At 44.1% G+C, this 12500-nt stretch overlaps 4 protein-coding genes across 4 annotated transcripts in view; 2 read left to right on the top strand and 2 right to left on the bottom strand.

Moving 5' to 3' along the window:
- The window catches only part of EMWEY_00011800 (hypothetical protein, conserved), a gene marked incomplete at both ends in the record, with an annotated part of 2079 nt that extends 1621 nt beyond the window's left edge, over positions 1 to 458 (bottom strand). Inside the window, one exon of the mRNA XM_013479022.1 lies at positions 1 to 458. This exon is cut by the window's left edge and continues 273 nt beyond it. Within this exon, the coding sequence (XP_013334476.1) occupies positions 1 to 458 (458 nt within the window).
- A 1156-nt stretch (positions 459 to 1614) lies between these two features.
- Positions 1615 to 5781, top strand: EMWEY_00011790 (hypothetical protein, conserved; the record flags this gene model as incomplete). Its single annotated transcript, XM_013479021.1, has 12 exons — positions 1615 to 1674; positions 1864 to 1937; positions 2085 to 2253; positions 2375 to 2418; positions 2795 to 2833; positions 3041 to 3126; positions 3340 to 3378; positions 4154 to 4157; positions 4523 to 4577; positions 4866 to 5060; positions 5217 to 5321; positions 5719 to 5781. 12 exons carry the CDS (start codon positions 1615 to 1617, stop codon positions 5779 to 5781), a joined length of 933 nt encoding a protein of 310 aa, XP_013334475.1.
- Positions 5782 to 7914: 2133 nt separating this feature from the next.
- On the top strand, positions 7915 to 8852 carry EMWEY_00011780 (hypothetical protein; the record flags this gene model as incomplete). Its single annotated transcript, XM_013479020.1, has 2 exons — positions 7915 to 8161; positions 8776 to 8852. 2 exons carry the CDS (start codon positions 7915 to 7917, stop codon positions 8850 to 8852), a joined length of 324 nt encoding a protein of 107 aa, XP_013334474.1.
- Positions 8853 to 10107: 1255 nt separating this feature from the next.
- Positions 10108 to 12106, bottom strand: EMWEY_00011770 (hypothetical protein; the record flags this gene model as incomplete). Its single annotated transcript, XM_013479019.1, has 3 exons — positions 10108 to 10434; positions 10639 to 10742; positions 11590 to 12106. The coding sequence occupies 3 exons, from the start codon at positions 12104 to 12106 to the stop codon at positions 10108 to 10110; spliced, it is 948 nt and encodes a 315-aa protein (XP_013334473.1).
- Between the last annotated feature and the right edge of the window lie 394 nt (positions 12107 to 12500).

Genomic DNA, 12500 nt, shown 5'->3' with positions numbered 1-12500 from the left:
CTGTCTTTGCTGCAGCAACTGGCGCTGCTGCTTTTGCTGCTGCTGTTGCTGCATGCTTTACTGCTGTCGGCGCTGCTGCCGGTGTCCTTAGTGCTGCTGCTGCTGCTGCTGCTGCTGCTTCTGTCTTTGCTGCAGCAGCTGGCGCTGCTTGCTTTGTTGCTGCTGTTACTGCATGATGTGCTGCTGTCATTGCTGCTGTCGATATCCATTGTGCTGCTGCTGCTGTTGCACTCCTTGCTGCAGCAGATGGCGCTGCTCTCGTTGCTGCTGCTGTTGCTGCATAGTGTGCTGCAGTCGCTGCTGCTGCTGCTGTCGCTGCTGCTGCTGTTCTTGCTGTTCGTGCTACTACTCATGCTGTCTCCCTTACTACTGATGTAACACTCCTCCTTTTTGCTTCCGCTGCTGCTGCTGCTGCTGCTGCTGCATAGGGGTGCTGCTTTCTCCTCCTGTGGAGGCATCTTGCTGCTGCTGTATCTCTGTGGATGTCTACGGTGTATGTACACTAGAGAAGACAGCAATAAACCCTAAACCCTAAACCCTAGCGGTGAGACAAGGCTAAACAGAAGTGCAACCACCCCTGATCTGTCTAGGGTTTGCCGAGGAGGGTTTAGGGTTTAGGGTTTAGGGTGTGTGGTTAGCAAGTCTTGCATTAGCTTCCTTACCAACAAAACAAGAATAAAACCCCTTAAGTATGGTTGGAGTCTTAAGGTTAAGGGTTTAGGGTTTAGGGTTTAGGGTTTAGAGTCTAGAGTTTAGGGTTGGGCACACCAGGGGGCCCCCCAGCGCGATACAGCAGAAGGCCGCGGCGGCGCAGGGGCCCTTGGCGAGTCCTTAGTGTGTAGGGTTTAGGGTTTAGGGTTTAGGGTTTATTAGTTGTATATATAAATGAAGAATAAATATTTTTTATGAATTGTCCTTCTTTATATTACTATAAAAACACGAAGGCATACACCGCGTCTGCAGACAGCAGGGCCTCAAGCAGCAGCAGCAGCAGCAACAGCAGCAACAGCAGCAACAGCAATTTGTTTTTATTTATAACTATTGAAGTCTTGTTCTTCTTTCATGACAAAGGATTGTCTACTTGTCAATTTTCAGTGAAGAGGGAAGCATGTCTCAACGGATTAGGGTTTAGGGTTTAGGGTTTAGTGTTTAGGGTTTGACTCGACTAGCGACACAAGGAAGGAAATACTTCTTGCAGTTGTTTTTTCTTCCTTTTTCCTCAAATAAATATTTGTATATTTACAACAATAAACCCTAAACCCTAAACCCTAAACACAGTACTCAAAGAATCTAAGACACCGCCACCTGTCGGCCGCAAACCGTAAACCCAAAACCCTAAACCCTAGATCTACGCACGTGTCCTTCCTACCGTCTTCCCTCCACGTTGCCTCACGTACACCGCAGAAGAGGAAGCAGCAGCAAGCAGCAGCAAAAGCAGCAGCGGCAACGGCTGCTGCTGCTGACTTCAGCAGCCATTTCAACTGTTGCAGCAGCAGCAGCAGCACACCAGCAGCTGCAGCAGCCCATCAGCAGCATTCCTTTGCAGCAGGCTACACCGAGTTTCCCCTGTACCCCCCAAACCCTAAACCCTAAACCCTCAAGAGGTTGAGCAATATGGAGGGGCAGGGCGCTGCGAATGATCAGAGGGAAGCACTTAACGTCTTGCTACGATTGGTCCGCCAAACCCTAAACCCTAAACCCTAAACCCTAAACCCTAGTGGTGAACATACCCTCTGTTGTGTGAATTAAAACCCTAAACCCTAAATATTAACAAGTAACCACAAGTGCTTCTTCTCACCTGCAGCGTGTATTCGCGGTTTAGGGTTTAGGGTTTAGGGTTTAGGGTCTAGGGTTGTGCTGCAGAGACTCGATGGGAAGAATGGCAACACAATTAAGGAGAAGAAGGTTTGTACATTGCCTGATGATTACAGATTGAGGTATGCAAACCCTAAACACTAAACCCTAAACCCTAGGCCTTGTTGTGATCTGTGTTGTGTAGTGCGTAGTGTATCTGATTGTTTGCCCCCTTTGTGGTGTTAAGGGTTTAGGGTTTAGGGTTTAGGGTTTGGGGTTTTGTGCTTCAGAGTACCCGAGAGGGTTTATCAAAGTACAAAGTTATCATCAGCAGCAGCAGCAGTTGCTGCTGCTGCTGCATGCAAACCCTCGCAGCTTGCTGCTCTTTGTCTAAATAGTTGTTTAGGTGGACAGACACCTGAGCAACAAGAAACAATTTATCATAAACAATTAAAATCGGTAAACCCTAAACCCTAGCAAACACTCTTCCCCTTGACTCCTCAAACACTACCGACTTCTCTAGGGTTTAGGGTTTAGGGTTTTAGGGTTTAGGGTTTAGGGTTTAGGGTTTGTGTATCAGGAAGTGTCGGCCTTGCGAGAGTTTGGGAACCAGATGAAGGAGAGGTTTATGGCTGAGGGTTTAGCGGCAAAGGGTTTAGAGAAGGGTTTAGGGTTTAGACCAGAAAGGAATGGAGAAAAAAAGAAGAAAGGAGATATACCACCTAATATTATTCCTCCCTTATTTATAGATAAAAAAGAAGAAAAAATAAAAGAAAAAAATAAAAAAAGAAATAAAAAAGAAGAAAAAAATGTTATTGATTCACAAACCCTAAATGTGCTCACGAAGGGCATTGAAGGCACTAAACAAGAAAGAGCTATTCATAGCATTATTCAGTACGTCTAGGGTTTAGGGTTTAGGGTTTAGGGTTTATGGTTTAGGGTCTGGGGTTTAGGGTTTAGGGTTTAGGGTTTAGAGTGGGGGTTTCTGTTTCTTTTGCAGATTCTTTGAAGGGAATACCGAGGCGTCTCGAGATGTCAGGTGAGTCTTCCAGGGTTTAGGGTTTAGGGTTTAGGGTTTAGAATCTAATGCTTGTATTTATCCCTAGGGTTTACCGCTAGGGTTTATTCTCTAATATGAATGTTAACTGTCAGATGCAATCCTAGTTTGAAACAAGAATTTCAAAATTTAGGGTTTAGGGTTTATGAATTAGGGTTTAGGGTTTAGGGTTTAGGGTTTATGTATTAGGCGTCTGGAATTTGAAAACCGCCAACTTTGTGCAGCCCAAAGATTACATGATTCGCAATGCAAAAGTTTATATGATAAGATTGAGGGTTTAGAGAAAGAAAATAATAAATTAAAAAAATATAATCAAGAAATACATCTTGTATTACAGACACAAAAAGAAGCTACACAGGTATACAAAACCCTAAACCCTAAACCCTAAACCCTAAACACTAAGTTGATGCTAGTTGCAAAAACTAAACGGGTTTCTCATCATACATAAAAATATCGGCAAATTAGGGTTTAGGGTTTAGGGTTTACAGTCGACTTTCTAGGCTTCTATGACGAAACTCTCGCCTGTGGTAAACTCAAACCCTAAACCCTGGACCCTAAACCCTAAACCCTTTCTTTTCTGTGGTGTATGTATAGCAAGAACTAGAATTAAAAGAAGAAGAAATAAATGCATTAAAAAAACAACTAAAAGAAACAAAAGATGCTCTGGCTGCAGCAGATAAAAATATACAAGAAGGAGAAGAAAAAATACGCAAGATGGAGGCAGCCCTGTAAACCCTAAACCCTAAACCCTAAATCCTTATTTTTTTTATTGGCTACAGAACGATTACTCACACAGGCCTTCTGATAACCTGGTATGCTGTGTATCCGAGACACCGTAAACCCTAAACCCTAGACCCTTTTTCTTGTGTTTGTTGCTGCAGGGAAACAAAAACACAACAGTGCTTAAATCTATCGCATGCATACGAAGAACAAAAAAGAATTAAACAACAAACCTCTACTAAGGTGTACGTACAACACACAACCTTCTAGGGTTTAGGGTTTAGGGTTTAGGATTTACGATTAAGCAACAAACATCCACTAAGGTGTACATCCAACAGGCCGCCTCCTTGGGTTTAGGGTTTATGTTTTATTTCATAGGGATGAGGGTCTAGGGTTTATGGCCTAGGGTTTAGGGTTTAGGACTTGTGCAGGACAAGGAGACAAAAGTCTATGGAGCCTGAGCCTGCAGACACTGCATTGACTGAAGCCCTCATCCGTCTTGAGAAGCTCGCTTGGACCTGCGAATATTTAGGGGTTAGGGTTTAGGGTTTAGGGTTTAGGGTTTGGGGTTTAGACCGTCAGATTTGTAGCATATTCATAGGCTTCAAGGGTTCAAGGGTTTAGGGTTTGGGGTTTTGACAGTAGCAAAGAGTCGGCAGCGTCACCACATGTCGTTGGGTTAAAGGTACCTAGACAACTCAAAACCCTAAACCCTAAACCCTAATTTTGTGTGCAGAATGAGAAGTTGGTTGCCATTGAGTCTTACAAGAGAGCTAAAGCTAAGGAGGCCCTTGCCCGTAGCGAGGTGGAGGTCTACAAGTAAACCCTAAACCCTAAACCCTTGGGACTAATAAACCCTTTGCTCCATCCCCTCTCCTGAAAACCCCGCATCTCCTCATTCCCTCTTCAGACTTTAGGGTTTAGGGTTTAGGGTTTAGGGTTTGTGTGCAGGAAGTATTTAGAGGAATTAACAGAGGAAAGAGATCATTACTATCATACTGCCATTGTAGGTTTTTTTCTTCTTTTTTTTGTTTTATTTAATTATATATTTATATTTATAATGAATTATTGTGAGGGTTTAGGGTTTACGTGCAAGTATATGATTAACAAAAGACAAAAGAGGAGGGTTTAGAGTGTGAATCTTTTAATGAATTATGAGGGTTTAGGGTTTAGGGTTTATCTATGCGTATATATGTTATAAAGAAGACAAAAGAGGAGGGTTTAGAGCAAAATCATGAGGGTTTAGGGTTTAGGGTTTAGGGATTAGGGTTTAGGGTTTATGTGTGTGTTACAGAAAACAAAAGAGGAGGGTTTAGAGAAAGAATCATATTATAAATCTAAGGAAGAAAATTTAATAAAAACATTTAATACAAAAATACAAGAAAAAGAAAAACAATTATTTGCATCTAATGAGAAACAAATACAGATGCAAACCCTAATTAGGCAACAGAAACATAATAATGCTAAATATGTAACACTTATACAACAGGTACGCACACAGACTTAGGGTTTAGGGTTTAGGGTTTAGCGTTTGGGGGGTTTTGTTTTCGGTGTTTTACGGGTCTTAAGGGTTTTTGGGGTTTTAAGGGTTTTTAGGGTTTAGGTTTAGGGTTTAGGGTTTAGGGTTTAGGGTTTCTGTGTGCAGCAACGGGAATTATTGCGGAAGGCAGCAGCAGAATTCAAAACCCTTTCTGCTGCTTTGCAAGGAAATAATAAGGAGGCGCAGCAACTTAAGAGGCTTGCACAAATAGTAATAAACCCTAAACCCTAAACCCTAAACCCTTGTCCAACACAAGAGCCACACTACAAACCCTAGAAATATAATATTTATACACTCTTGTTGTAAACCCTAAATGCTAAACCCTAGGGTTTAGTCGACTGATGTACCGTTGGAACGAGGAATGGAATATAAACCCTAGTAAACCTAAACCCTAAACCCTAAACCCTAATTTGTTGTTTTCCTCTCAGCTCAATGATCGTCTTAAGGATCATGAACACACAATAAAAACTGCTCCCCGCGTTGAGGTAAACCCTAAACCCTAAACCCTAATCCCTAAATGCAGCCCCTTTTTCTGCCCTCGTGACTACTATACGCTCTGGGTTTAGGGATTAGGGTTTAGGGTTTAGGGTTTATGGTTTTTCTTCAGGAGCCGCAAGAGGAGATCACAGAAGAGCAGCTACAGCAGGCTATGGCTAGGCTGGTAAGATAAACACGTAAACCCTAAACCCTAAACCCTAGCAGTCAGCGCATTCTTTTCCGTTGCAATAAACGTCCTAGCAACCTGTCTAAACCCTAAACCCTAAACCCTAATTTGTGTTTGTTGTTTGCTGCAGCCGAGCGAGAAAACAATCAGAGCAGAATTTGAAAAGGCAGCGGTAAGCAAACCCTAAACCCTAAACCCTAAACCCTAGGATTCTCTCTTTTTGCTTTGCAAGGGTTTGTCTATTAATATCATCACTCAGCCACCGGCCCTAAACCCTAAACCCTAAACCCTAAAAGAAAGTGTTTGTTTTTGTTGCCTTTAGGGAGAGAAGAAAACCCTCGATGTTGCTGCAGCTGTTGCACTTAGCAGGCAATTGGTAAGCTCCCTTGCTGCTGCTGCTGCTCCTGCTGCTGCTGTACTTCCTGCTGCACTAGTTGTTTCTGCTGCTGCTGCTGCTACTACTACTGCTTCTGCTACTGCAGCAACTGCTGCTGTTGCTGCTGTGTTTTTTCTGTGCAGGGATTTGCGCCTAGCTACGAAGACATCGAGCAGCTATCTGCTGCTGTTGCTGCTCCTGCTGGTGGTGCAGCTGCTCCTGCTGCTGCTGCTGGAGGTGTAGTAACACTAGAGAAGTTTGTAGGGTTTTGTGTTGGTATTCGTCATGCTGAGGATACACCCGAAACCCTAGCTGAGGGTTTAGGGTTTTGGGATAAAGAAGGACGAGGGTTTATAAATATTAATCAATTAAAATATATTTTATCTACTTATGGAGAAACCCTAACAGAGGAAGAAATAAACATTTTTATACAAACCCTAACACAAGGAGAAACCCTAATTAATTATAAACAATTATGTGATACGTAAGCTATACAAACCCTAAACCCTAAACCCCAAACACTAAACACTAAAACCTCAGGAGGAAAAAGGATGCCCTAAACCCTAAACCCTTAAACCCTAAACCCTAATCCTCAACAGCGGATCCTTAAGACTGTCTAAACCCTAAACCCTAATGTACACTCTAAACCCTCATTAAACATCTTTTTTCTTTTCCTCTCCTTGCAGGCTCCTTCAATCCTAGGCGAGTCTTCCCAAACCCTAAACCACTTGCTGCTGCTGCTGCTGCAGTTGCTGCAGCAGCAGCTGCAGCTGCAATTACTGAAGCAGCCGCTGCTGCTAATATTTATTTTATTTATTTTTTGGTGTATGTGCACCTGACTCAAGTTCCTCTAAACCCTAAATTTGCTAAACCCTAACTTTATAGAAAAGGGGAAGAACATCGTAAACCCTAGCTTCTATTTAGGGTCTAGCAGCAAATTAGGGTTTAGTGATTTTTTTAGGGGAGTGCGGGATTAGGGCGTAGGGTTTACTGTAGGGTTTAGGGTTTACAGATGCTGTGAGTTTGCAAGAGCTAAACCCTAAACCCTAATAACTCAATTAGTCTACTCTTAGTTATTAGGGTTTAGGGTTTCCATATTTAAGCGGATCCGCTGCCGACACCGGACACGATTTGCAGAATCCAGCAAACCCTAAACCCTAGGGGTCTTATAGGCAGCAAAGGGTTTTAAACCCTCGATATAATTAAATAATTAATTTTTTGTTTTTTGCTAAAAAAACATTTTTATCGGTTTGCCTGTCTATATATCCTAAGGCGCTATACAACATGTAAACCCTAGCGTAAACCCTAGAGGAGCGACACAGGTCGGTAAGACTAACTAAATCCTAATTTAATTGTTATATAATTCAAAACATAAACCTAAATTCAAAATACAAACCCTAAGTCGTTTCCAATAATTGCTTTCGAGGGTTTGGAGTTTAGGGTTTAGGGTTTAGGGTTTGGAGTGGCTAGCACGGTTGACCAGTGAGACGGGCGGCGCCAACGAAGGCAAACCCTAAACCCCCAAATACAAACCCTAAACCCTAAGTTTTATTTTGTTAAATATCTACTTTAGTTATATATTAGGGTATTTTAATTGTTTTGTCGGTTAAACTACACAGACACGCAAACCCTAAGCAGTAAACCCTAAACCCTCCTAACCGGGGCTGCATGCGGTGGTTGTTCGTTAAGGAAACTCAGCAACAAAAGGCAACCTTCTAAAGACAAAACCCTAAACCGTAAACCCTAAACCCTCGACGATGAAGATGTTGAGACGGCTACTGCAGCCGGACACTCCAGCCGCCTGCGAACAGAAGCAGCAGCAGCCGCCTCCGCAGCAGCAGCAGCAGCAGCAGCAGGTAGCACCTCTTGCTGCAGCAGCAGATTTCGTAGGTTTAAAGATCCTCGGTGGCGGAGCAGCAGCAGCAGCAGCAGACCAACCCGCGGCCGACTCTGCAGCAGCCGAAGCAGCAGCAGCAGCAACAGCAGCAGCAGCAGCAGGAGGCAGACGTCGTAAATTTGAATTAGATGCTGCTGCTGCTGCTGCTGCTGCACCATATATAAGCAGCAGCAGCTGGCAAAGGGGTTTAGCGTATAGTCTTGGTCTATACACCCCGCAGCAACTGCAGCAGGAGCTAAACCCTAATGAGATTGCTGCTGCTGTTGCTGCATTCAAGCAAACCCTAGAGGACGTAAACCCTAATGATGCATGCAAGTATCTACAACTAGCGGAATATAAATGTCTTAAGGAGAATCAAGCTCATCGCGTAAACCCTAATAAACCCTAATAAACCCTAATAAACCCTAAACCCTAATAAACCATGATAAACCCTAAACACTAATATACCCGAAATCCTAAGTTCTAAACCCGAATTTACCGCAAACCCTAAACCCTAATATCCCCAAATTAACCCTAATAGACCCTAAACCCTAATTAAGTCTAATTATTTCTTAGTAAACCCTAAACCCTAACGCTGGATTTATAGGGGATTGCCGTCATGTGAACCCTAAACCCTTCATCAGCCTGTCCTCTGCGAATCCGCAGAGATGACAAGCTAGGGTTTAATAGTAATAGCAAACCAGGGTTGAGGGTTTAGGGTTTAGGGTTTGGGGTTTGGGGTTTGCAGGATCCGGAGACTGCGAGCACCAAGTGCGTCAAATGGTTTCAGGAATGGAGGCAGTGCAAGTAAACCCCAAACCCTAAACCCTAAACCCTCATTCTAAACCATAAACCCTAATTCCCATCCCTAAACCCTAAACCCTAATTTGGTGTTTCTGCGCCTCGCATGTCTCATTTCTTCGTGTCTCACGCGCCCTCTGCTGCTCCCCTAAAACCAAACCCTAAACCCTAGTAAACCCTAAACCCTAATAAACCCTAAACCCTAATAAACCCTAAACCCTAAACCCTTTTTCTTTTCTTTAGGTGGGACGAAGAGAAGCTAGAAAGAGGATATACATATATAGAAAGTATACCCGAAAGAAAACATAAACCCTACATCGCTACCCCGGACTATCAATACTCTTAAATTGCTGCTGCTGTTGCTGCTGCTGCTGCAGCAGCAGCAACAACAACAACAACAACAACAGCAAGAAAAGCAGCAGCAGAAACGGCAGCAACAGCAGCACCTGCTGCTGCAACTGCGTGATGCTGCTACGCCGTTTGTATATGCAACCGTTGCTGCTGCGGAGGCAGCGTGTACAGCAGCAGCAGCAACAGCAGCAGCAGCGTGAACAGCAGCAACAGCAGCAGCAGCAGCACGTATTTGTTGTTGCTGCTGTTGCTGCATGCTGATGTCCCTTCTCGGGGCTTCACCGACAGCAGCACAACAGCAGCAGCAGCAGCAAGAGCAGCAGTTGCTGCTCTTGCTGCTGCTCTTGCTGCTGTTGCTGCTGCTGGCGACAGAAGAACAACGCGGATTTATTTGTTGTACATTTAATACTTTGTAGTGCACATAGTTCTGCTGCTGTTGCTGCTGCTGCTGTTGCTGCTGCTGCTGTTGTTGCTGCTGCTGTTGCTGCATATGTTGCTGCTGCTATCTACTGCATCTACTGCATCTGTTGCTGCTGCTAGATATTACATCTGCTGCTACTTCTGCAGCTGCATCTGTTGTTGCTATTACTTAATTAATTTAATTAATTAATTAATTAATTAATTAATTAATTAATTAATTAATTAATTAATTAATTAATTAATTAATTAATTAATTAATTAATTAAATATACAAAAAAAATAAATAATAGAAAGGAGTCACGAAAAAAAAAACAGAAAAAAAATAAATTGGAGGTAAAAATACCTCATGAGGCTCACGCCTCTGCTGCTCCTTTTTATTATTATTCTGCTGCTGCTGCTGCTGTTTCTGCTGCTGCTGTTGCTGCTGTTTCTGCTGCTGCTGCTGTTTCTGCTGCTGCTGCTGCTGCTGCCGAGGTAACAATACCTTCGTTGGACTCACCCCTTATTATTATTCTGCTGCTGCTGCTGCTGCTGCGGCGGCGGCGGTTTCTGCTGCTGCTGCTGCTGTTTCTGCTGCTACTGCAGAGGTACAAATACCTTGGTGAGGCTCACGCCTCTTCTGCTCCTTTTTATTATTCTGCTGCTGCTGCTGCTGCGGTTTCTGCTGCGGCGGCTTCTGCTGCTGCTGCTGCTGCTGCGGCTTCTGCTGCTGCTTTTTCTGTTCCTTTTGTATATGTTGCCCACCACCATCAGCAACAATTAGCTGCTGCACGCCTCTTAGCTGCTGTTGCTGCTGTTGCTGCTGTTGCATACGTATCTGTCTCTTCTTCCTCCCCTATAGAATCCCCCCCACCACCGCCACCACGGAAACCGCCATCAGCAGCAGCAGCAGCAGCAGCAAGCGCTGCAGCAAGTGCTTAAGAACTCCAGAAGGAGCAGCAGCAGCAGCAGCAGCAGTAGCAGCAGCAGTAGCAGCAGCAGTAGCGGCAGCGGCAGCGGCAGCAGCAGCAGCAGCAGCAGTAGCAGCAGCAGCAGTTACCTGTAGATCATAATGCTTTGCATGCGCTACAAGTATTTTAATTTGTGTTTCTTCTTTTGCAGCAACAGCAAACACTCCTCCCTCCTCTATATATATTGTTGTCCCTGATCATAAACCCTAAACCCTAAACCCTAAACCCTAAACCCTTAAGCAGCAGCAGCAGCTGCTGCTGCCGCTGCAGCTCTTGGGAAGCTGTACTACTGCGCTGTTTGTATATGCAATCGTTGCTGCTGCAGAGGAAGCGTGTACAGCAGCAGCAGCAACACCAGCAACAGCAGCTGCAGCGTGAACAACAGCAACAGCAGCAGCAACGTGAACAACAGCAACAGCAGCAGCAGCGTGAACAACAGCAACAGCAGCAGCGTGAACAACAGCAACAGCAACAGCAGCGTGAACACCAGCAACAGCAGCGTGAACACCAGCAACAGCAGCAGCAGCAGCACGTGTGTGTTGTAGCTGCTGCTGCTGCTGCTGCTGGTGATCGAAGAACAAGGCTGATTTATTTGTTGTAAACTGTGAACTTGCTGCTGCTGCTGCTGCTGCTTCTGCTTCTGCTGCTTCTGCTGCTGCTGCTGTTGCTGCATCTGTTGCTACTGCTATCTATTGCATTTGCTACTGCATCTGTTTCTGCTGCTATCTGCTGCACCTGCTGCTGTTGCTGCATCTGTTGCTGCTGCATCTGTTGCTGCATCTGTTGCTGCTCCTATCTACTGCATTTGCTGCTACTGCATCTGTTGCTGCTCCTATCTACTGCACCTGCTGCTGTTGCTGCATCTGCTGCTGCCTCTGTTATTGCTATTATTTATCTATTTATTTATTTATTTATTTATTTATTTATTTATTTATTTATTTATTTATTTAACTAAATAAAATAAATAAAAAAAAAAGAGGAGACCTTAATAAATAAAATAAAAATTTATTAGATAGGGAAGAAGACCTCATGAGGCTCACGCTTCTTCTGCTTCTTTTTCTTATTCTGCTGCTGCTGCTGCTGCTGCTGCGATTTTTGCTGCTGCTGCTGCTGCTGCGATTTTTGCTGCTGCTCCTGCTGTTTCCGCTGCGGCTGCGGTTGCTGCTGTTTCTGTTGCTGCTGGTGCTGCTGCGGTTGCTGGTGCTGCTGCGGTTGCTGCTGTTTCTGCTGCTGCTGCGGTTGCTGCTGTTCCTGCTGCTGCTGGTGTTTCTGGTGCTGCTGTGGTTTCTGGTGCTGCTGTGGTTTCTGGTGCTGCTGGTTCACTTTCTGCTGTTGCTGCTGCGGCTGTTTCTGCTGCTGTTGTTGTTGTTGCTGCTGCTGCGATTTCTGCTGTTGTTGCTGCTGGTGGGATTTTTGTTGTTGTTTTTTCTGTTTCTTTTTCCTATGTTGTTCCCCACCATCAGCAGCATTAGAATTTGCTGCTGCATGCATATCTGCTGCAGTTGCTGCAGTTGCTGCAGTTGCTGCAGTTGCTGCAGTAGTATATGTTGCATTCATATCTGTAGCTGCAACACCAAAGTCTTCTTCTTCCCCATACAACCCACCAACCCCACCACCACCGCTATTATTCCTAGCAGCAGCAGCAGCAGCAGCAGCAGCAGCAGCAAGTGCATTAGCAGCCCCCTGTCTACTACTACCACCACCACCACCACCACGACCACCACCAAGAGCAGCAGGAGGAAGAGGAGGAGCAGCAGCAGCAGCATACCTACTATTCCATGAAGATTTAACTAATAAATATAAATTCATGGACTCTTTTGCATCTTCTGTTGGGCTATGAATATTTTTTTGTATTTCTTTATTAAAATGATATTTAATTAGTAATTTTAATGAAGGAATTATTAATTTATTTTTTTTTTTTTTTTTTTTTTTTTTTTTTTTTTTTTTTTTA

The sequence above is a fragment of the Eimeria maxima genome, genomic scaffold, assembly GCF_000499605.1.
Source record: "Eimeria maxima Weybridge genomic scaffold, Emw_scaff83, whole genome shotgun sequence".
NCBI lineage: Eukaryota > Apicomplexa > Conoidasida > Eucoccidiorida > Eimeriidae > Eimeria > Eimeria maxima.
Note: the sequence above shows the minus strand (reverse complement) of the source record. Positions and strands in the feature narration are given on the sequence as shown.